Raw genomic sequence first — 25,411 nt, 5'->3', positions numbered from 1 at the left:
AATACCATTAACACAGTTACGTTCACTTTCATACAGACCTTGAGCTCCAGTCACAGATGATAATAAAGAATAAACAAAAGTCATGTTTTCAGTTTAATGTCACAAATGTGTGTAAGCCATGGCCCTCACTCACTCAGCAGGAAAACAACCTTGAAGAAATGGTACCTCTGGGAGAGAAATAAACAGTATATGGCTCCACTGCCTCGAGAAAGTGTATGATATCTTAAAGTTGTCAGTATTTGAAATGGTAAAAATAGAACTACATTTTGCTTGGTCAATTCACAAAGTGAAACATGGAATGACTTAAAGCCTCATTATATAACTTTTTTGCATGAACATTTTGTAAAATGTCAAGAAAACTCTGTTCTATATGCATTGTTTACCAAAAAGACTTAAGACAAGTTTTAGACTTGTTTCTGCTCTGATCAGAGGGGAGAAAGTGCACAAACGAAGAGCTTTGCATCTTTGCTTCCTAAGTACTTTTCTCCAACTTTCCCCCTTTTCACAGCGGCCTTTTAATTTGAACTGATGACGCATTCTCTATACACATGACATACATTTCTTTAACACATGACACCTATTTAAGACATCATTACGACATATGATTTCAACACATGACTTAACCCAGCATTTTAAACAATAGACTCAGTATCTTTCTACACAAACATCTCCTGTTTTTCCTTCCAGTTACACAGGGTTCTTTGTTTTCATTTCACCTTGTTGGTTTCATACACAAAATATAAGCATACAGTTTATTAATGATAAAATATAAGCATAATTTTATTCACATAAAATAAAGTTTTTTGTTAGTTTGTTTAGTTTTTTTTTTTCTTTTGGTGTTTTTTACTGCACTGAAAAACTATCCTGCCATGCAATATATATATATATATATATATATATATATATATATATATATATATATATATATATATATATATAAATTTTATTTTATTTACTTTGCCAATTAATTCATTTAGTATTTGTTTAAATTATTTTGTGTAGTCAGGAGTAAAGTTATTTAAAAGTTGTTTCATAAAAAAAAATAGATTTCACAATTTTGTAATTTTTACAACGTTGACTATTAAAAACACGAATTAATCATATTAATTACATTACTTGCCCTGCTACACATTACATTCTAAAACCATAACCCCCTTCCCCATTACAGATACATGGCAGACAGCGGGCTCCATCTTTACAGTCGAAACTCGGGTCGTGCCTCCGACTCGCCTTCTTCTCGAGATGTTTTTCAAAGACTCAGCAAAGACGTACCCGGGGACATCGACAAGTAAGGCTTCTTTCATTTACTCTGTCTGCAGTAGGCCCTTCAATGTTTTAAGAGAGCTCAACTAATTTTTAACTATTTTATTTAAACAAACGTTGATTTACTGAACTAGAATGTGTTTTCTTTTTTCTTTTTCTTTTTTATCATGACGGCTATTAGCAGCAGCATGTTCACAGAAGCTTAGTTAAAGTGATAGTATGTATGTCTGGGTGTGGATAGTTACCTGAATGATTCTGTGGAAACAGAATTTAAAACCAGATTCTGGAACATTCTCTGTGGAAAGAGATACACACGTGGACAAAATTGTTGGTACCCTTCAGCTAATGAAAGAAAAACTCACAATAGTCACAGAAATAATTTTAATCTGACAAAAGTAATAATAAATAAAAATTCTATGAAATTTAACCAATGTCAGACATTGCTTTTCGACCATGCTTCCAAAGAATTATTAAAGCCAGGACCTGCAGCAGGCACTGGGGCAGTTTGCAGCCGAGTGCGAAGTGGCTGGGATGAGAATCAGCTCCTCCAAATCCAAGGCCATGGTTCTCGACTGGAAAAAGGTGGTTTGCCCTCTCTGGGTGGGTGGTGAGTCTCTGCCTCAAGTGGAGGAGTTCAAGTATCTCGTGGTCTTGTTCACGAGTAAGGGAAGGATGGAGCGTGAGATTGACAGGCAGATCGGTGCTGCATCTGCAGTGATGCGGTCGCTGTATCGGTCCGTTGTGGTGAAGAAGGAGCTGAGCCGGAAGGCGAAGCTCTCGATTTACCGGTCAATCTACGTTCCTACCCTCACCTATGGTCATGAGCTCTGGGTAATGACCGAAAGGACAAGGTTGCGGATACAAGCGGTCGAAATGGGTTTCCTCCGTAGGGTAGCCGGGCGCACCCTTAGGGATAGGGTGAGGAGCTCGGTCACACGGGAGGAGCTCGGAGTAGAGCCGCTGCTCTGACACGTCGAGAGGAACCAGTTGAGGTGGCTCGGGCATCCACTCAGGATGCCTCCTGGATGCCTCCATAGGGAGGTGTTCTGGGCATGTCCCACCGGGAGGAGGCCCCGGGGAAGACACAGGACACTTGGGGAGCTGGTGGACGTGTCCAGGGTGAGGGAAGTCTGGGAGTCCCTGCTTGGTCTGCTGCCCCCGCGACCCGGCCCCAGATAAGCGGAAGAAAATGGATGGATGGATAAACTCATAAAACAGGCCTGGACAAAAACGATGGTACCTCTAGAAAAGACTGAAAATAATGTCACCAAAGCGACATGTTAATCCAAGGTGTGTCCAATAATTAGCATCACAGGTGTCTACAATCTTGTACTCAGGCAGTGGGCCTATATATTAGGGCTACAGGTCGTCACTGTGCTGTTTGGTGAGATGTTGTGTACCACATTCAACATGGACCAGCGGAAGCAATGGAAAGAGTTGTCTCAGGAGATTAGAAAGAAAATTATAGACAAGCATGTTAAAGGCAAAGGCTATAAGACCATCTCCAAGCAGCTTGATGTTCCTGTGACTACAGTTACACATATTATTCAGAAATTTAAGATCCATGGGACTGTAACCAACCTCCGTGGTTGTGGCCACAGGAGGAGAATTGATGACAAATCAAAGAGACGTATAATACAAATGGTAACAAAAGAGGACATAAAGGAGGACACCATTGTTGAAAACAAATCATAAAAAAGCCAGATTGGAATTTGCCAAACTACATGTTGACAAGTCACAAATCTTCTGGCAGAATGTCCAATGGACAGATGAGACAAAAATTGAACTTTTTGCCAAGGCACATCAGCTTTATGTTCACGGACAAAAAAATGAAGCATATCAAGAAAAGAACACTGTCCTTGCTATGAAACATGGAGGAGGCTCTGTTATGTTCTCGAACCTGCTTTGCTGCAGCTGGCACAGGGTGTCTTGAATCTTTGCAGGGTACAATGAAATCTCAAGACTATCAAGGGCTTCTAGAGAGAAATGTGCTGGCCAGTGTCAGAAAGCTTGGTCTCAGTCGCAGGTCATGGGTCTTGCAACAGGACAATGACCCAAAACATACAGCTAAAAACACCTAACAATGGCTAAGAGGAAAACAATGGACTATTCTGAAGTGGCCTTCTATGAGCCCTGACCTAAATCCTATTGAGCATCTTTGGAAGGAGCTGAAACATGCCGTCTGGAAAAGGCACCCTTCACCCTGAGACAACTGGAGCAGTTTGCTCATGAGGAGTGGGCCAAAATTCCTGCTGAGAGGTGCCGAAGTCTCATTGACTGTTACAGGAATTGTTTGATTGCAGTGATGGTGGTAATGCATGGTTAAAAAGCAATGTCTGACTTTCACTGGTTAAATTTCATAGACTTTTTATTTATTATTACTTTTGTCAGATTCAAGTTATTTCCTTGTTAGTTTTTCTTTCATTAACCAACGGGTACCAACAATTTTGTCCACGTGTGTACATTTTATGCCATACTATGGAATACTATAGCCAAAGGAACATTTCCATGTAGACAAACAGAAGGAGGAAGGCCAAATAAGAATCATGTTTTTGGAGATCCAAACTCCCATGATGAAAAGACACATATTAATTTTAGTCAGCTTTTTTGGCAAAAAAGCGACATACTATAGCTTTAACTAGTGCAAATGCAAGAGCAGGAGAGGTTGAGCATGTGCAGTATCAAAACATACAAAATTTAAACTAACGCCTACTCCTTTTATTGTTATGCAAAAGTGTAGAACTGTTATTTTTCTTAGTAAAAAAGAGTCTTTCTCTGCTAAAGGGCAGTGAATGGAGCTAGTGTTAAGTGGGCAGAGCAGTGCAGACGTATAATCAATGTGGATGTCACAATGAGGGAAAGATGACTGAGACTCACTCAAAAACAGTTACACTGCAACTATTTCAACTGTCAACAAGACGCATGACGAGATGTGAAAATGGATTCTGACCAGCACAACTATTAATACAGAATTTTGTTTATGATGTATACCCATTTCATTTGCTTCAATAACATGACTCCAGCTATTTATGCAGAGTAAATAGTAGCATTTTTTTATTGCATGAGTAGCCAGTCTCTTCTATATTTTGTTTAAATCCAATCAGGATTTCCAGTCAGGAATTGGACCACAGACAAGCCGCTGTCCTAACTTGAGACGATCCAACCACAACCGCTCATTTGTATCACATGCCTAAAATGCAGAAGACATCTCCTCTGAATATTCTCATCTCATTCAGAACAAAAAAAATGTATTATACCCATTTAATCCAAATGAAATGGTTTGTTAGACTTGTTTTAGTCCTGGAAAATAGGTAATTTGAATTCATTCCTCATTCCAATATCCTCATAAATGGTAACAAAACATTAAAGCTTCTTGTTTCATCCTGGTAATTTTTGAGCCATAAGTATAGATTAGCAGCTTTTATTTGGCTGAAATGTTACACAGCGATGCTGTAAATTGTACTTCCGTGTGTATAAGCCAGCCTCACAGTGTGGTCATAACACTGTTCTGTCCATCATCTAGTGGTGGTCTTATCGTTAAATTGACCCGTGTCAGACCGGTTCAGATCCAGCCCTGGGCCTTAACTTGCTGCTGTCAGAGAGAGACTGATGCATAGACAGAAAAGAGGTGAACTCACTAACTGTGCTCCTAAGAACATAGAGAGAGAGGGAAGGGGTTGTATTTTAAAGGGGACCTAATATGGCGTAATTATTTTTGCTTGTCAACTTGATAGCTATTTTTTCTATTGTACATTAAGGTTTTAAATACATTCTAAACCAAATGAAGATTGAAATACAGTGACTGAGGCAGGGCCAGTTCTGGGCATTTAGAGGGACTAAACAAGATTTGGTTGTGGCCACCAAATGGATACGGTTTAAAAAAATCAACACACCATTATTGTTTATGCTCACAACAGCCTGTGATTAGCAAAAACAAAACAAAAAAACAGAGTGCAGGTAAAGGTGAGTGAGCCACTGTTTTTTCTTGCTTTTTATTGTTTTTGATTTCCAGAACTACTCTTAAACTTTCTTTTAGAACCACTCCATATTTAGAACTGATATGAAGTTAAAGCACAAAGCTTTTCATTTTATTTCAAATGTGTGTGGTGCATTTCTGTGAGGCAACCTAGTAGTCACCCTAAACAACTACTCCATCCCTACACCCCTCAGGCCCCAGTCCCAGTAAAGCTTCTGGGGGGATGATGACACCATCTGGGTTTACACCTGTGCCTCAGTGGTGGTGGGTGGGTTGGTGGGTGGTGGTGGTGGCTGTGGGATTAATCAAAGAGGAGACGCAGGATTAGTCTGAATCATCACCTTAGAAAGGACAGGGGTGCTGCATCAAAACTTATGTCATGTGGATATATTTGGGTTTGTGAGAAATAATGAGCTGCATTCAAAGTAGGGTTATCAAAAGCACTGAAAACCAGATACTAATTGATACTAAAACTAGTATCGAAACTAGGTACTCATTTGAGCAAGTATCGATATTAAAAAAGTCACATTCACAGACATAAATGTATTTTTCTGCATAAATAGTTTTTGCATGACTTCCCATGCAGTTGTAGACTTGTGATGCCGTTTGGGTCAGATAAGTAATAGTTTTGAGTGCTTTTACCATGCCACATTTTTAGCGGGCTAATCGATCTGCAGAACGCGTCTTTAGTCCAACAATAATCACTACAGCCCTAACAATCTTACATTTGAAATGCCAAACTACACTTGACAAAACTATTGCTCCCTGTGTGGGTTTGCGGCTTTTGTCCCATTCTAAAAATAGGATGTTATAAAACAATGTATGTATTCACAATGAATATTATTAATATAGTATGTTGGATACATTATTTACATTCTTCATAATAACTACTACTACTACATATTGTTGTGGTACAGCACATTTGAGGAGTGCACCAAAAAAAATCGGAAGACTTTTATTGCCATCGTTTGTGAACACAGTTACTTACTTACTTCGGTGATAAAGTGCAACATAAAAAACACTGAATAAATACAAATACAAATAAGGGCATGCACAAAGTTAAAAAAAAGATATGCTTAAAAAATAAAGTACTTATAGGTAGAAAATATATACAACAGCAGCATCAGAACAACAGTGCAAACAGATTCAGAAAACTTTATTGATCCTAGAGGGCAAATCATTTGCAGCATTCTCAGAGCAGTTCTCACTCTAACGTGACTTATTAAAGTGACCGGTATTATAAAGTGTACAGTTTTGTGCAAATATTATGAAGTGTTCATGAGACAAACGGTAGAGGGGAAGAAACTGTTCTTAGGAAGAGAGTTTCTGGTCCCAATGGAACGTAGCCTCCTGCCAGAGGGAAGTGGCTCAAATAGTCCATGTCCAGGGTGAGAAGTGTCAGCTGCCACACGGTCTGCTCGCCCCCGAGTCATGGACGTACAGGTCCTGTAGAGATGGAAGGCTGCAGCCAATCACCTTCTCAGCAGAGCGCACAATGCGCTGCAGTCTCTGTCTGTCCCTGGCAGTGGCCCCAGCGAACCACACAGTGATGGAGGAGGTGAGGATGGACTCAGTGATGGCCATGTAAAACTGCACCATCATCTGGACCGGCAGCTTGCATTTACTCAGCTGCCGCAGGTAAACATCCTGTGCTGGGCTTTCTTGATGAGGGAGCTGATGGTCAGGGTGAGGGGAGGCAGGGGGGCTGTGACTTTCCTGAAGTCCACGATCATCTCCACTGTCTTCTGGGTGTTAAGCTCCAGGTTGTTGCTACTGTGAGCTTGTCCTGGAGCAGAGCAGCGAGGATGGTGTTGAATGCAGAGGTGAAGTCCACAAAGAGGATCCTGGCGTAGGTTCCCGGGGAGTCCAGATGCTGAAGGATGAAGTGAAGGGCCAGGTTAATGGTGTTGTCTACAGACCGATTGGCTCTGTAGTCAAACTGCAGAGGGTCCAGGAGGGGGGAGGTGAAGGAATTGAGGTGGTTCAGAACCAGGGGCTCAAATGACTTCATAATTACAGACGTCAGCGCCACAGGTCTGTAGTCATTAAGTGCAGTGATCCTGGGCTTCTTGGGGACGGGGACGATGGTGGTCAGCTTAAAGCAGTCTGGGACGTGACATGACTCCAGGGAGGTGTTAAAGATGTCCGTGAAGACAGGAGCCAGTTCCTCAGCACAGTGTCTAAGGGTGGAAGGAGACACACCGTCTGGGCCTGCAGCCTTACGGGGGTTTTGCTTCCTGAAAAGCTTAATCACGTCCTGCTCCAAAACTGTGAGGGCAGTGGGGGAGGAGGAGGGGTCTGAGGTGGGTTTGGCTGTAATGTCTATGGTAGTGAGGGAGGAGGGGGAGGGGTGTGAGACCTCAAACCTCACATGAAAGCTATTTAACTTTTCTGCTAGGTGTTTGTTGTCCACAGCGGGAGGGGCTTTGGGCCTGTAGTTGGTGATTTGCCTAAGCCCTCTCCAGACAGAAACAGAGTCGTTGGTGGAGAAATGCTGCTCCAGACATGTAATGTATTTTGCTTTAGCCTTTCCATTCCTCTTGGCTAAACGCATACTTGCAAGGCCTGTAGCCTTCACGATCTTCTGCCCTGTAAGCCATCTCCTTTTCCCTCCTCAGATGTCTCAGTCTGGGTGTGAACCAGGGTTTATCGTTGTTAAAAGTCATCCTGATGCAAGATGGAATGATGCTGTCCTCACATAACTGAATGTATGACGTCACAGTGTCTGTGTACTCATCCAAACTGTCTGTGGCAGCCTTGAACACATCCCAGTCTGTAATGTCCAAACACATCCGAAGCTCCTCCACAGCCTCACTGGTCCACTTCTTAGAAGTCCTCAAAGCAGGTTTGGAGAAATGTAATAAGAGTGAGTGCGCACAGGATGAGATGAGTTAAGTTGCTGAATAAAGACAAGCTGTAACTGTCCTGCCGTGTTGGTATATTTAAGCAGGACATGCTTAGGGCAGGTAGAAGTTACGCAACTATAGGGTGCCATGACGGAATAAATGAATCTTCAGTTTGTCACATAAAGAAGGAGGAAAATAAGCTTTGTGGATCAGTTACTGCAAAAAAAAAAAAAAAGAACATTACGAGACATTACAGTGGAGAGGTACCAGGACAAAGAGGCGTGGTCAGAGGAACTCTAAAATACGCATGAGTCATTATTAATCATTTCTTATGTGTCCAACCTTGCAGGTTGATCGTTAAAATTAAATTTGCTACAGTATTTCTAAAAGCTGTCATTTTTATTTACAGTATAGTATAGTATTCAGCTTTGTTCTATACTGTGCTTATTTTTTTTAAATGTACAAAGGTTTGAACTTTCAAAGTGTTTAAACAAGAGAAATGGGAGAAAATGTTAATGCCTCTGAGAAACATGTATGAAGTGTGTGGTGAGGGGTTTTACAGCCTTAAAACATATATAATAATTGTAAAAAAAAATCTGTTTTTTATCAAAAACCATTGGTTTGTCCTAATTTTATATAAGAAATGTCCCAGGTGTCCCTATTTTTGAGCAATTTGATCCCCGCCAGCACTAAAATATAGAATGTATAAAATATAGAAAACAACACTTGAGCAAAGGAGCAAGGTGGAAAAAATGCCCTCAGATTATATACTCAGGAAAGGTTAATTTCTGTCCTCTGAATGTGACTTTTTTAGTATTGCTACCTGCTCAAATGAGTATCTAGTTTTGATATTAGTTTCATTATCAATTAGTATCAGATTTTCAATACTTTTTTTACAACCCTAGTGCAAAAAAACATGAAAATGCATTATCTATAGTTAACTATTGTCAGAAGTACTTGAAAACTACCCTCTTTAGCTTGTTTGTTGCTCAAGAGGCAAATCAATAATATCTCCATGATGACAGGAAGTGGCAGACCCCCCCACCAGAAAAGTTACATAGTGTACCTTTAATTGTTGTCTCACAATTCAGTAGGTAAGACACTGCACCCACGTTGCCTCTGGTGTCTACATACACTGATGTATGACGTCTTTTTTTTGTATGTACAGGGACAATCAGTTCATAAAAACAGAGACTCAACAGATTATATATTAGTTCATTTTCATCTGCAGTCGGATTTAAATAAATGATACAGTGCTTTTATACTCAACAATAAGAACAATTCACACTGTCTAATCTCTGACCCATACTATGACCCATACACACACACTCACTTATATATATATATATATATATATATATATATATATATATATATTTTTTTTTTTACAAGTATTACGATTTGCAATTTATGTTTTAATTTAAGATTATGTTCAAAGTTAACACTTTTTGAACCTGTCCAGAAGAACTGTCAAATATGCAAACAAATTTTGCTAAGTTTATAGGCCACCTTGCTCGCACATGCCTGCCCATAATTTTTCAAAATGACTGAGATCAGGACTTTGTCATGGCCACCAAAACATTGACTTTTTTATCCTTAAGCCATATTGTAACCAGTTTGGCGGTATGCTTTCGGTCATTGTCCATTTTGAAGACCCATTTTTGACCAAGCTTTAACCTGACTGATGTCTTGAGATGTTGCTTCAGTATTTACACATAATGTTCTTTCCACATGATACCATCTATTTTGAGAAGTGCACGAGTCCCTTCTGCAGTAAAACAACCCCACAACGTGATGCTGCCACCCCTTTATTTCACAGTTGGGCTTCCCCCTTTTTCCTCCATCCTGAGACGTATGATGACTGGACATTCCCATTGTGTTTATACTTGTGTATAATTGTTTGAAAAGATGAACGTGGGACCTTCAAGCATCTGGAAATTGTACTCAACGATGAACCAGACTTGTGCAAGTCCACAATTCTCTTTCTGATATCTTGACTCTTTTGTCTTTCCCATGATGTTATACAAAGAAGCAGTGTGTTTCAGGTGTGCCTTCAAATACATCCACAGGTGTGGCTCCAATGAATTCAATTTACAATAAAAAAAAAAAAAAAAAAAGTGTATGTGTCTTTTTATATAGAAGTAAACTTCTGGTTCTCTCATCCCCTCTTTTCCACGATCTTTGCTGTTCCTAGTACTGCAGTTTTCTGGACTAAGATGTCTGATGTTTTTTTTCTGTAGCCACTCCTCTAGTTTTGGGGGTCACTGCCCCGAGTGCTCCGATGTCCAGGCCTTCTCCAGCTCTTCTTTGAGCCCATGATATTTCTTTAGTTTCTCATGTTCCCTTTTCCTGATGTTCCCATCATGTGGTACTGCGATATCCACCACATCGGCTTTGCTCTCTTGTTTATCTACCACCACAATGTTCAGTTGGTTCGCCATCACCATTCTGTCAGTCTGTATCTGGAAGTCCCATTATCTTGGATTGATCATTCTCCACTACCTTTGGAGGTGTTCCTCACCTTGACCATGTGGTCTCCAGTCCATACTCTACACAAATGTTTCTCTACACTATGCCGGCCACTTGTATGCTTTCCCTGCCAGCATCTTACATCCTGCAGTTATGTGCTGGATCGTCTCATGGACCTCTTTGCACAACCTACACCTGGGTTTTGTCTGGTGTGGTAGATCTGGGCCTTTATCCCTCTGGTGCTCAAGGCCTGCTCCTGTGCAGCCAGTGCTGTCCGTCAGTCCAGCTTTCTCAAGCCATTGGTAGGATTTCTTGGTATCAGCCACTTCAGTTATGTTCCGGAGGTACATCCCATGCAGGGGCTTTTCCTCCCATGATGGTTCCTCCAGCACCTCTTGCTCCACATTCCACTGTCTGAGACATTCACTGAGCATATCATCTGTTTGTGCCTTGTCCATTGTACTTATGGATCTTGTATTTTTCATCCTATACTGTGGCTCTCATGCTCACTAGTCCTTGGCCTCCTTCCTTATGGCTCACATACAGTCTCAGGGTGCTGGATTTGGGATGGGACCTGCAGTGCATTGTCCGGAGCTTTTGAATCTTAACATCTGTAGTCTGTATCTCCTCCTTTGGCCAACCTATGATTCCTGCTGGGTGTCTGATTACTTGGCAGGGCGTAGTTGTTGAGCTGTCTCCTTAGGACGTGCCTTCCTCATCTGAGGTATTTTGGCCATGGCTGCTTTCCCTGTTTCCTCTTCAAGGTTACCATTTGCTTTTGGGATACCAAAGTGCTTGTAACTGTCCTCAGTGTCTGCTATTGTTCCTTCTGGGAGTGAGACCCCTTCTGTGTGGACTACCTTCCCTCTCTTTGTAACCATTTGGCTACACTTCTCCAGCCCGAATGACATTCCAATGTCTGTGCTATAAGATCCTGATGGTGTGGATCAGTGAGTCGATGTCTCGCTCATTCTTAGCATACAACTTGATGCCATCTATGTAGAGGAGGTGACTGATAGTGGCCCCATTCCCTGAGTCAATATCCAAAGCCAGTGTTGTTGATGATTTGGCTGAGGGGGTTCAGACCTATGCAGAACAGCAGTGGGGACAGTGCATCTACTTGGTATATGCCACATTTGATGGTCACTTGTTCAAGTGGCTTGCCACTGGCCTCAAGGGTGGTTTTCCACAACCTCATCAGCATTGAGTTTGCAGTGAAGGCTCTTAGAGTCTATATATGTATATGTATATGTATATGTATATGTATATGTATATGTATATGTATATGTATATATACACACTTGGACAAAATTGTTGGTACCTGTTGGTGAATGAAAGAAAAACTCACACTGGTCACAGAAATAACTTGAATCTGACAAAAGTAATAATAAATAAGAATTCTATGAAATTTAACCATTGAAAGTCAGACATTGCTTTTCAACCATGCTTGAACAGAATTATTTAAAAAACAGGACAGTATTGTTGAAAACAAATAATAAAAAAGGCATATTGAAATTTGCCAAACTACATGTTGACAAGCCACAAAGCTTCTGGCAGGATGTCCTATGGACAGATGAGACAAAAATTGAACTTTTTGCTAAGGCACATCAGTTCTATGTTCACAGACGTAAAAATGAAGCAGATCAAGAAAAGAACACTGTCCCTTTCTGTGAAACATGGAGGAGGCTCTGTTATGTTCTGGGACTGCTTTGCTAAATCTGGCACAGGGTTTCTTGAATCTGTGCAGGGTACAATGAAATCTCAAGATTATCAAGGGATTCTACAGAAAAATGTGCTGGCCAGTGTCAGAAAGCTTGGTCTCAGTCACAGGTCATGGGTGTGGCTACAGAACAATGACCCAAAACACACAGCTAAAAACACCCAAGAATGGCTAAGAGGAAAACATTGGACTATTCTAAAGTGGCCTTCTATGAGCCCTGACCTAAATCCTATTAATAATCTTTGAAAGGAGCTGAAACGTGCCGTCTGGAAAAGGCACCCTTCAAACCTGAGAGAACTGGGGCAGTTTGCTCATGAGGAGGGGGCCAAAATACCTGCTGAGAGGTGCCAAAGTCTCAGTGACAGTTACAGGAATCATTTGATTGCAGTGATTGCCTCAAAAGGTTGTGCAACAAAATATTAAGTTAAGGGTAACATCATGTTTTGTCCAGGCCTGTTTCATGAGTTTATTTTATTTTTTTTAAATTATTATTCTGTTGAAGCATGGTTGAAAAGCAATGTCTGATTTTCATTGATTAAATTGTATAGAATTTGTATTCATTATTAATTTTGTCAGATACAAGTTATTTCTGTCATTTTGAGTTTATCTTTCATTAACCGAAGGGTACCAACAATTTTGTCCACAATTCTGACCATCAAAGATCTGTTAGTCCATCTTTAAAAAGTCCACTTCCACTCCACTTATTATCCTAAATTAGAAGCACCTGTTTGAGGTCGTTAGCTGCATAAAGACACCTGTCCACCCCATACAATCACTAAGACTCCAACTTCTAACATGGCCAAGACCAAAGAACTGTCAATATGCACAAGAGACAAAATTGTAGACCTCCACAAGGCTGGAAAGGGCTACGGGGCAATTGCCAAACAACTTTGTGAAAAAAGATCCACTGTTGTAGCAATTATTAGAAAATGGAAGAAGCTAAACATGACTGTCAATCTCCCTCGGACTGGGGCTCCATGCAAGATCTCACCTCATGGGGTCTCAGTGATCCTTAGAAAGATGAGGAATCAACCCAGAACTACATGGGAGGAGTTGGTCAATGATCTGAAAAGAGCTGGGACCACCGTTTCCAAGGTTACTGTTAGTAATACACTAAGATGGCACTGAAGGTTCCCTGCTTAAACCATCATATGTCCAGGCCTGCACAGAGCCAGGATAACCAAGCAGTGGCTCCGTAAGAAGCATATCAAGGTTCTGGAGTGGCCTAGCCAGTCTCTAGACCTAAACCCAAAAGAAAATCTTTGGAGGGAGCTCAAACTTCGTGTTTCTCAGCGACAGCCCAGAAACCTGACTGATCTAGAGAAGATCTGTGTGGAAAAATGAGCCAAAATCCCTCCTGCAGTGTGTGCAAACCTGGTGAAAAACTACAGGAAACGTTTCACCTCTGTAATTGCAAACAAAAGCTACTGTACAAAATATTAACATTGATTTTCTCAGGTGTTCAAATACTTATTTGCAGTAGTAACATACACATAAATTATAAAAAAAAATAAATAAATAAAACATACAATGTGATTTCCAGATTTTTTTTAGATTGAGGTACTCGGGACGGATCTCGTCCACCCTCGGAGCCTTGACACCGAGGAGCTTGCTAACCACCTCGGTGACTTCAGCCAGGGTGATGGACGAGTCCGCCTCCGGGTCCCCAGTCTCTGCTTCCTCCTCGGAAGACATGACGGGGTGATTGAGGAGATCCTCAAAGTATTTTTTTAGATTATGTCTCTCACAGTGGATATGCACCTAAGATGAAGTTTTCAAAGTTTCAGACCCTCAGATTTCTAAGTGGGAGAACTTGCAAAATCACAGGGTGTTCAGATACTTATTTGCCTCACTGTGTGTGTGTGTGTGTGTATATATATATATATATATATATATATATATATATATATATATATATATATATATATATATATATATATATATATATATATATACACACACACACATATATAGGTGACTATATAAGCTCACCTTGTAGGCTACCCCCCTTTTAGTATACATGTATAATTGGATGTTGAACTGCTGATTCCAATTCATTTAACTGAAGGGTCAAACAGAATACTTAGCAGAGCAAGGTTACAAATTTACTTAATCTAAGGGGTATATAAAGGCATGACCTGCTGTTGACTCATGTGTTACTATAGGAATGGTCTGACCTCATTAATCATGAATATGCAGAAACACATAGGGCACAGTGGACATTCATGATGGTAGTTAGCTACAGATTATCAGTATGGGACCATTGCTTATGCCAATTCACTTTTTGCAGTTGTGTAGTGATTTTGGTAGATTTTTTGTTTTGTTTTTTTTTTGTTTTTGGGACTTGACAGAAATTTGAACCAGCAACCCTGTAGTCAAAGGGTAAGCGCAAACTGACTGCAGCATTATTTGGCCTGCTTTAAAGTTGTATGTAGCCAGAACAACACCTTTTGATAGTTTGAAGACATATCAAAAGTTATGTAGTGTATTTTTAATGAACCTTTGTCTCACAATTAAACCGTGTTGTGTTAATTCCTCATTTGACAGTGATGCAGTGTTGTATCAGTCTAACAGCACATCTTTAAAATACAAAAGCGGCTCAGATAAAGACTCTGTGTCAGTTCAAAGGTTTAATGGAATAACTTCATGTAGTATCTATTCTCCATGGAGAATAGATACTGTGGACCGATATGTTTACAGCATGCATGTCATGTATGTTCATTAACATGCACTGCCCTGACCAATTAAAGAAATTATAATGCCATACTATGGAACATTTCAGGCAAATCATTAACATCTCATCATCAGCATCATCACTGAGACAAGCAGGCGGTGGACCCTCCATTAAATTTTGTACTTTTATATAATGTGTTTTATATTTCCACCTTCGATGTATTCTAATTTTTATATGGACTTGCTTCCTTGTATTAATAATGTCATCATCTAAAACATTTCCTAAGTAAACCCGAGTCCTTAGTCACCGTCAGAATAATGAAATCTGTCGTCAGGAGCATTTCCACTGCGACAAAACTCGATTAAAGCCTCAGCTCAGCAGTTGTGTGTGTAGTGGTGATGCTAGAGTGACCTTGGACAAACCCGAGAAAACAGTTGCCAAGCAGTTACACAAACTCTGGAGCGACAGGCTCAACAGGGGCGACAGGAGCGACAGGAGCCTACTGCAGTGCGACAATAAAAACATGGCCAGTACATCTGCAGCTGTCCACATGAGCAGGGCTATGAAGGCAATGGGCTGTACTAGGGCTGTTGTCAACTAAAGACATGTGGTCCAGGTAAAGAAATAGCTTAGCTAACTTAATGAAGACAAGCAGGAGCATTAACATTACTTAACAGTTTTCCAATACAGTCCATACTTTCACTCACTATAGTTAAAAAATCTATAACTAAAATTAAAAATAGCCTTTTTTCATTTCTTTTTCAATGTTTTCATGCTAATAATACAATTTCTTTTGAATGAATCTATCCTATTTATTTGGTCATTTTAATTTTTCTACTCGTTAAACTGAACTGAAAGTCTCTTATGATTAGATTCTGTTGCCCCTATAAAATCTTTGTTGGTTGTCTAAACCTAAATCAGAGCCCTGGTTGACTGACGTTACGCGGGCTGCCAGGTACGAGTGCAGGAGGGTGGATAGGAGGTGGAAAGGGGATAAGCTTCAAGTTTCCTTTCAGATGTTGAGGGACAGTTGGCGTATCAAAAAATAGTGAAATCAGCTAGGACCAAGTATTTTTCAGATATAATTGATTCTAACAGCCACAACCCCCGAGTGCTTTTTAAAACTGTTAAATCAATTCTCACTGTCCCACAACCCAGTCCTGATGACCCAGCAAAATTGTGTGAGGAGTTTTTATGATTTTTTATTAATAAGGTGCAGACTACCAGGGCCCTTATTAGTCCTCCTCTAAATGAGCCTGATATAGCTGTAAACTGTACTGCTGTCTTTCATGAGTTTGAGCCTGTATCATTCATATCTATCATTTATAGAAAAAGTGTTTGGTCAGATCAAACCTACTGGCTCGCCCACCGATGTTATTCCCCCTCGGCTGTGTTCTCCACACTGGACCCTTATGTCCTTGATATTATTAATACCTTCTCAATGGACTTGTACCTTCTAGTTTTAAACATGCAGTTGTTCAGCCATTGATAAAGAAGCCTGGCCTGGATCACACTGAGCTCTCAAACTACAGGCCAATCTCTAGGCTGCCTCTGATATCAAAATTACTTGAGAAAACTGTTTACTTGCAGCTGAGCTCTTTCTTAAGCGAAAATTCAATCTCTCAAATTTTCCAGTCCGGTTTCAAAAAAGGCCATAGTACAGATACGGCCCTGCTGAGAGTCTTTAATGACATTCTTGTGGCCTCAGACTCTGGAGACACCGTTGCTCTGCTGTTATTGGACCTTACTGCAGCATTTGATACAGTCGACCATCAGATTCTCCTGTCACGCTTGGAAAACTGGGTGGGCATTAGGGGCTTGACTCTGTCCTGGTTTAGATCTTACTTGTCCAACTGAAGTTTTTCAGTTCAAGTTGGTGATGTCGTGTTGTCCCCTTCTCCATTGACATGTGGAGTTCCTCAAGGGTCAGTCCTTGGACCTTTGTTATTTTCCCTCTACCTGCTGCCTCTTGGGTCAATCTTACGTAAATACAAGGTGTCTTTCCATTTTTATGCAGATGACTGCCAAATTTATGTGCCTCTGAAGCAGTCAAAGGAACTTCTAGTTTGTCTTAGTGAGGTGAAAGCATGGATGGCCTGCAATTTTCTCCATTTTTATGAGAATAAAACTGAAGTTGTGTTGCTTACTCCCAGTGATTCAACTGCTGTTATTTCTACTGAGTTGGGCTCCTTGACCAAGGCAATAAACCCTGTTGTCACGAACCTGGGTGTTAAGCTTGACTCTAGTTTGAAACTTGATGCTCAAATTAAGGCAGTTGTTAAGACCAGTTTTTTTCAACTGAGGCAACTTGCAAAAGTAAAGTCATTTTTATCTTGACACAATTTTGAAATTTTAATCCATGCTTTTATCTCGACACGGTTAGATTATTGCAACGCTTTATACTCAGGTCTCAACAAAACCCTACTTTCCCATCTTCAGCTAGTCCAGAACGCTGCTGCTCATCTTTTAACTGGTTCTCGGAAGTTTGACCACATAACTCCCATTCTCCCCTCCCTGAACCGCCACCTTAACGTGGTGGAGGGGTTTGAGTGCCCGAATGATCCTGGGAGCTATGTTGTCGGGGGCTTCATGCCCCTGGTAGGGTCACCCATGGCAAACAGGTCCAGGGAGACGGGACAGACGAAGAGCGGTTCAGAAGCCCCTTATGAAGAAAATTAAATAAAGGCCAGTTATGTCGCCGGGACCGGCATTACTGGGGCCCCACCCTGGAGCCAGGCCTGGGGTGGGTGCTCGACAGCGAGCGCCTGGTGGCCAGGCCTTTCCCCACGGGGCCCGGCCAGGCTCAGCCCGAAGGAGTGATGTGGGGCCGTCTTCATGTGGACCCACAGAGGATCCATAAGGGGCCGGTGCATGAAGATCTGGGCAGCAGTCGAAGGCGGGGGCCTCGACGACCAGATCTCTGGACATGGAGACTGGCTCTGGGGACATAGAATGTCACCTCGCTGGGGGGGAGGAGCCGGAGCTTGTGCGGGAGGTTGAGCGTTACCGACTAGATATAGTCGGCCTCGCCTCCACGCACAGTTTGTGCTCTGGAACCCAACTTCTTGAGAGGGGCTGGACTCTCCATTTCTCTGGCGTTGCCCGCGGGGAGAGGCGGCGAGCTGGTGTGGGCTTGCTCATTGCCCCACAGCTCAGCCGATTCGTGTTGGAGTTCACTCCGGTGAACGAGAGGGTCGCGTCCCTGCGCCTTTGGGTCGGGGACAGGTCTCTCACTGTTGTGTCGGCCTACAGGCCAAACAGCAGTGCAGAGTACCCGGCCTTCTTGGAGTCCCTGGGAGAGGTACTAGACACTGGGGACTCCGTTGTTCTCTCTGGGGACTTCAACGCCCATGTGGGTAACGACAGTGACACCTGGAGGGGTGTGATTGGGAAGAACGGCCTCCCTGATCTGAACCCGAGTGGTGTTTTGTTAATGGACCTCTGTGGTAGTCACAGTTTGTCCATAACAAACACCATGTTCGAGCACAAGGGTGTCCATCGGTGCACGTGGCACCAGGACACTCTAGGTCGGAGGTCGATGATCGACTTTGTTGTCATGTCATCTGACCTCCGACTGCGTGTCTTGGCCACTCGGGTGAAGAGAGGGGCTGAGCTGTCAACCGATCACCACCTGGTGGTGAGCTGGATCCGCTGGCGGAGGAGGAAGCCGGACAGACCTGGCACACCCAAGCATATTGTAAAGGTCTGTTGGGAATGCCTGGCAGAGCCCTCTGTCAGGGGGGTCTTCAACTCACACCTCCGGTAGAACTTCTCCCTGATCCCGGGGGAGGTTGGAGACATGGACTCCGAGTGGGCCATGTTCTCCACCTCTATTGTCAATGCGGCCGCTCGTAGCTGTGGTCGTAAGGTCTGCGGTGCTTGTCGCGGCGGCAATCCCCGAACCCGGTGGTGGACACCGGAAGTAAAGGATGCCGGCAAGCTGAAGAAGGAGTCCTATCGAGCCTTGTTGGCTCGTGGGACTCCTGAGGCAGCCGATGAGTACAGGCGGGCCAAGTGTGCTGCGGCTCGTGCGGTCGCAGAGGCAAAAACTCGGGGTTGGGAGGAGTTCGAGGAGGCCATGGAGGAGGACTATCGGACGGCCTCAAAGAAATTCTGGCAAACTGTCCGACGCCTCAGGAGGGGGAAGCAGTGCTTCACCGACACTGTTTACAGTGTGGGTGGAGGGCTGCTGACCTCGACTGGGGATGTTGTCAGGCGGTGGAAGGAATACTTTGAGGATCTCCTCAATCCCCCCGTCATGTCTTCCGAGGAGGAAGCAGAGACTGGGGACCCGGAGGCGGACTCGTCCATCACCCTGGCTGAAGTCACCGAGGTGGTTAGCAAGCTCCTCGGTGTCAAGGCTCCGAGGGTGGACGAGATCTGTCCTGAGTACCTCAAGTCTCTGGATGTTGTGGGACTGTCTTGGCTCACACGTCTCTGCAACATCGCGTGGCGGTCGGGGACAGTACCACTGGAATGGCAGACCGGGGTGGTGGTCCCTCTGTATAAGAAGGGGGACCGGAGGGTGTGTTCCAATTACAGGGGAATCACACTCCTCAGCCTTCCCGGTAAGGTCTATTCCAGGGTACTGGAGAGGAGAATCCGACCGATAGTCGAACCTCAGATTCAGGAGGAGCAGTGTGGCTTTCGTCCTGGTCGTGGAACACTGGACCAGCTCTATACTCTCCATCGGGTCCTCGAGGGTTCATGGGAGTTTGCCCAACCAGTCCACATGTGTTTTGTGGATCTGGAGAAGGCATTCGACCGTGTCCCTCGTGGTGTCCTTTGGTGGGTGCTCTGGGAGTATGGGGTCCGGGGCCCTTTGCTAAGGGCTGTCCGGTCCCTGTATGACCGGAGCAGGAGCTGTGTTTGCATTGCCGGCAGTAAGTCAGACCTGTTCCCAGTGCATGTTGGACTCCGCCAGGGCTGCCCTTTGTCACCGGTTCTGTTCATTATATTTATGGACAGAATTTCTAGGCGCAGCCAGGGGCCGGAGGGGGTCTGGTTCGGAAACCACAGGATCTCATCTCTGCTATTTGCGGATGATGTTGTCCTGGTGTCTTCATCGAGCCAGGACCTGCAGCAGGCACTGGGGCAGTTTGCAGCCAAGTGTGAAGCGGCTGGGATGAGAATCAGCTCCTCCAAATCCAAGGCCATGGTTCTCAACTGGAAAAAAGGTGGCTTGCCCTCTCCGGGTGGGTGGTGAGACTCTGCCCCAAGTGGAGGAGTTCAAGTATCTCGGGGTTTTGTTCACGAGTGAGGGAAGGATGGAGCGTGAGATTGACAGGCGGATCAGTGCAGCGTCTGCAGTGATGCGGTCGCTGTATCGGTCCGTTGTGGGGAAGAAGGAGCTGAGCCGGAAGGCGAAACTCTCAATTTACCGGTCAGTCTACGTTCCTACCCTCACCTATGGTCATGAGCTCTGGGTAATGACCGAAAGGACAAGGTTGCGGATACAAGCGGCCGAAATGGGTTTCCTCCGCAGAGTGGCTGGGCGCACCCTTAGAGATAGGGTGAGGCACTTAGTCACACGGGAGGAGCTCGGAGTAGAGCTCCTACACTGCTCCTACACATTGAGAGGAACCAGTTGAGGTGGCTCGGGCATCTGCTCAGGATGCCTCCTGGACGCCTCCCTAGGGAGGAGGCCCCGGGGAAGACCCAGGACACGCTGGAGGGACTATGTCTCTCAGCTGGCCTGGAAACGCCTTGGGATCCCACCGGAGGAGCTGGAGGACGTGTCTGGGGTGAGGGAAGTTTGGGAGTCCCTGCTTAGACTGCTGCCCCCACGACCCGGCCCCGGATAAGCAGAAGAAAATGGATGGATGGAACTCCCATTCTGAAATCTCTCCATTGGCTACCTGTTTAGTTTCGCATTGATTTTAAGATTTTTTTTATTTGTTTTTAATTGTCTGCATTGCCTGGCCCCACAGTATCTGTCTGAGCTGCTGGTGCCTTACACGCCTTCCTGCTCTCTCAGGTCTGCAGGTCAGGTTCTCCTTGTGGTCCCTAAGCCAAAAAGGAAACTTAGGGGTGATCGGGCTTTTTCAGTGGCTGCTCCTAAACTCTGGAATGCACTTCCGCTGAATGTTAGAATGGCCGACTCACTTCCTGTTTTTAAATCTCTTCTTAAAACTCATTTTTTCAGCATGGCTTTTAACTCAGGGTAAAGAGTAGACATTTATCATGTTCTGTTTTTAATGTTATTGCGTCTCATGTTTTTACCTGTTTTAACCTGTGTACAGCACTTTGGTCGACTGTGTTGTTTTTAAAGTGCTTTATAAATAAAGTTAGATTGGATTGGATTGGATTATGGACAGGAGTTGAATATTAGTGTTTTTGCTTGAAAAAAAGCATCTGGTTCATCTGATGTAATTCTTGAAATCAAATAAAGAAATACCCCAGTGCTATTGACATGTCCAGTGCAATAGATTAGCAGATAAACAGTGAAGACCTGTGTCATCTCTCATTATTGGCTCCCATATGACTCCATTCATCTAATAACAGAGGTAATGAGTCTGCTGGAATAAGGATCGAACTCTATAGGTGTTAATTCACTTTACAGACTGCCTTTGAGCTGGATTATCCAAATGTAACAGAGATCAATGACTCATGTAATGCTCTGATTACTACATAGGCCTGTCACAACGACTTATCTTTTAATATATGTAAACTGGAACAATAATTTAGCAGCTCAGTATTTATCATGTTTAAATTAACTCCATGGAGACAAGCAGGAGGTGGTTTGAGCTCCAGGCCTCTATGGGCACTGTTGTTCTGCTTATTGGCAAGACACATCATACTACACACAGTATCCATGGAGGTGTGGTAGTGTGACTGTGTGAGGATTGCATTTGCCACTAATAAAATGGCAGTCACACATCAGTCAGTATGACACAAGGCAGCTGTGACTTCTAGGATTACCACCTCCAAAGTACTAATAAATAAATATTACCCAAAATTATGTAGTAAAGCAAAACCTCTATAAACCTATCTAGCTCATTGAAATGCATTATTCAGAGGTATCAATATTTTAATTAATGACACTGGTGACATATTGCAGGTCTGTTCTTTTATCTTGACTGTGATCAGTGATGTAAAATTAAGAGAGACAGCTGGTGAACCTCATCTGAACTCATTCTCAGCAGGAGTTATGGCAAGTTTGAGAGTCACTAATTTAAAAAGCATCTAATTTACTCAAACATCTACAAGTTTTGTTTTGTAGCGTTGTTCCTTTGCTATTGTAAAAGTTATTATAATTTTCAGTGTGGAATTGCAATTTTAAGTTATTATTATTATTTTTTTTTTTTACAGTCATATTTCACCATTAAGACCAAATCTTATAATATATGATTTTTATTAAAGGCGCTTTATGGCCTTAAAAACATGGAAAACAGAGCTAGTTCATTTTTAAATGTTTTCAATGGTCCAAAGTTGTACCTCACTTACTTTATGCATTTTGAACATCTTAATTAATCACTGTGATTAGTTTGTAAGTGCTTTTTACAACAATTAGCATGATAAAGTTAAAGTATAAAGTTTTTAACCTTGTTGGAGGTACTGAACCCCACCAGTTTCATATGCACATTCACCGAACCCTTCTTTATTGAAAAATAAAATATGATTTTTTTTCAAATTCAAGACATATGTATGTTTTACTGGCGCACAAAATGAATCGTGCATTAACATCACTGTGTTCAAAGAATAAAACCAGTACTGTTGTGGAAATAAGACTCCTTTTGCAGGATCTGATGAATGTTGAATCATAGACAAGAGTTTATTTCTTGCAAGAAATGGGTCCGACAGCATCTCCCCCTTATGTCAGACCCTGAATGATGGAAATCACCAGGGTTATATAGTTTGAGATGACCAGAGAACATACATTTCAAAGCAAGAATGTGACACTCCTACTGAGGTGTGGCCTCAGGTTGATCACCTCAGGCTGTACCATGTGGAGTCAAAACAATACAAGGTGTGATACATTTCAAAGGAGAGGGATTTGAAAGCCAACTGTATGGTCTGATTGCATCTCTTTTCACTTAAATTATAAACACATCTTAATACGATTAGCAACCAAAAGGGAACAAAAGTGTTTAGATGAAAGGTTTTCTAACACTGTCTTGACGACCAGACCAAATGAGTTTTAGTTACAAGACCACGTGATTTCTCAAAGGTAAACTAATCACACAATATTTTAATTTCCTTTACACATCCCTCCTTTTGATTATTCATTAATCATTTCACATTTTACTTCAACATCAATGTATAGAAAAATAAACAAAAATACACAAAAATAATACTAATGATAAAAAAATAAAAATAAAACAGAAAGATAATAATACAAAGAAGATAAGAAGATAATAATGAGCTAAAATGGAGATACAATTAAAGCAATTTCTGATAAAACACATTATTTTCAAATGGATTTACAACTGTATCATCACTATCATTGTTTCACAGTGTTGTAAGGTACCTAATAATAACATAATGTGACTAGTTCAACACAAATAGTTCATCATCTGAATCAGAGTCCATTTGATAGGTTTCATCTGGGACTTGGCCAGACGTTTCCCATGCGACATTGTGTTCAGTGTCTTCTTGCAGAAAAGTTGGAGAGGTTGTCATGTTCTTGACCACACCATTAACCATGCACTTCAGTATACATGGGGTTAGAGTGCATACAAGGAAAAATATCATTAGAATGGGCATGATCGTTGTTAAAATCCAAGACAGCCAGTCTTGGCTCCAGGATTCAAGCCACAAAAGCCATGAGGTGTCTGTCTAGGGGGCTGAATGGAGTTTTGCATGTGTTTAATAATGTCTGTGATATTATTAAATTCATCTGGGATGTGGAAGCAGCAGGAAGCATTGATTAGTTTATATAAACCACCTTTTTTAGTCAGCAGAATGTCCAGTGCAAGTTGGCTGCCATTGTAGTATATGTAGCTGTTAGATGCCTGTGCCTTGGGGAGCTGGTTCTTCAGTTGGTGCTTGGAGGTTCTCTGTAGGTGTTGGGTCGTCTCTGGGATTTGGGACCTTCCTGCAGTGGCTGCTGTGTATCTCCGTCGCTCTTTCAGCAGTCTTGACGGCAGTGTGTATTGTCAGGAGGACTTGGAAGGGACCTTGCCAGCGTCTGGAACACCAGTGCTTCTTCCGCAGGTCTTTTACCATCACCCAGTCACCAGGTTGGAAGTTGTGGAGGTGTTTGGATACGGGGGTTGGAAGGGCTGTTTTCACCTGTTGAGAAATGAGAGAGAGTGGAAGATAAGTTTTTGCAATATTGTAACATATCATCTTCGCATAATCCAGTGGAGAGGAGTGGTCTAACACAAGGACCCAGTCCTAGAGATGGTGGTCTGCCAAATAGGATTTCAAAAGGGCTCATGTTTGCTCTAGACCTCTTTTGCATTCTCATGTGAGTTAAAACAATAGGTAAGGCTTGTATCCATGATAGTCCTGTTTCTTCACAACATTTGGCTAAATTACTTTTTAGAGTGCCGTTTTCTCTTTCGATAGCCCCTCCACTGGCTGGATGATAAGCACAATGTTTTCTTAAATCAATGCCACGGAAGTTGCTTATTTGTGTAATTGCTGTGTCAACAAAATGTTTTCCATTATCACTGCTGATTTTGGTTGGTATTCCCCATCATGGAGCAACTTCAGTTAATATAGCTTTTGCTACCGCTTGACTGCTTGGATGTTTAGCTGGGAATGCTTCAACCCACTTTGACCACATGTCTACCATTACTAAACAATATTTCTTACCTTGTGCCGGTGTCAATTCAATAAAGTCCATCATTAGATGTTCAAATGGACATTCTGGTGGAGGATGAGCAGCTTGTTTCATTGGAATTGTCTTACCTACATTATGCGCAGCACAGATCATGCAACTTTGGCAGTATTTCTGTGCATATGTTGAGAAACCTTTAGTGAACCAATGTTGCACCGCTATTACATCTAACATCCCTCCTTTTGACACATTTATATATGTGTATATATACATGTGTCAATTTTGGCGTAGTTATCTTCTGCTGCAAGAGAACACTTAAACTGCTGTTCTGAAAGGAACATTTTGTGAAGCCCAAAACTGTTATTAGTGTGTGATTATGTCGTAGGACCATGAAAAGAAAAAAAAAGAGAAATTCTGCAGCATCCACATCTCCTGTAACAAATAAAACACATTACATTGTTTCACTGTGATGTTAGGCATGTCTAAAAGCACAGTGTTGTAACGTAGCCATGGAGCAGTTGAGAGATGAGATGTTTTCTGTTCAAGTAAAATCATTGATACAGTGTGAGGAACAAGAAGAGTTAAATCAGAATAACAAACAATGTCACAATGTCCCTAGATGCCATTATGGCTTTTTCAGCCGCAGCCACTGCTCTAAGGCATCTTGGCATGCCAGCAGCAACAGGATCCAGTTTGGCTGAAAAGTAAGCAACAAGTCGCATTTTTCCTCCATGAT

The 25,411-nt window shown here is 42.4% G+C and overlaps 1 protein-coding gene across 5 annotated transcripts in view; it reads left to right on the top strand.

Moving 5' to 3' along the window:
- Window positions 1-25,411, top strand: part of nav3 (neuron navigator 3) — a 460,146-nt gene that overhangs the window by 325,077 nt on the left and 109,658 nt on the right. For all 5 annotated transcript variants that reach the window (XM_055225660.1, XM_055225659.1, XM_055225658.1 and 2 more), the window contains exon 13: window positions 1,169-1,288. In XM_055225660.1, coding sequence (XP_055081635.1) covers window positions 1,169-1,288 — 120 coding nt within the window. The remainder of the gene's footprint in view (window positions 1-1,168; window positions 1,289-25,411) is intronic.

This window comes from Periophthalmus magnuspinnatus, chromosome 12 (assembly GCF_009829125.3).
Source record: "Periophthalmus magnuspinnatus isolate fPerMag1 chromosome 12, fPerMag1.2.pri, whole genome shotgun sequence".
NCBI classification, from domain to species: domain Eukaryota; kingdom Metazoa; phylum Chordata; class Actinopteri; order Gobiiformes; family Gobiidae; genus Periophthalmus; species Periophthalmus magnuspinnatus.
The sequence above is the reverse complement of the archived record's forward strand: the minus strand, read 5'-3'. Positions and strand labels throughout refer to the sequence as shown.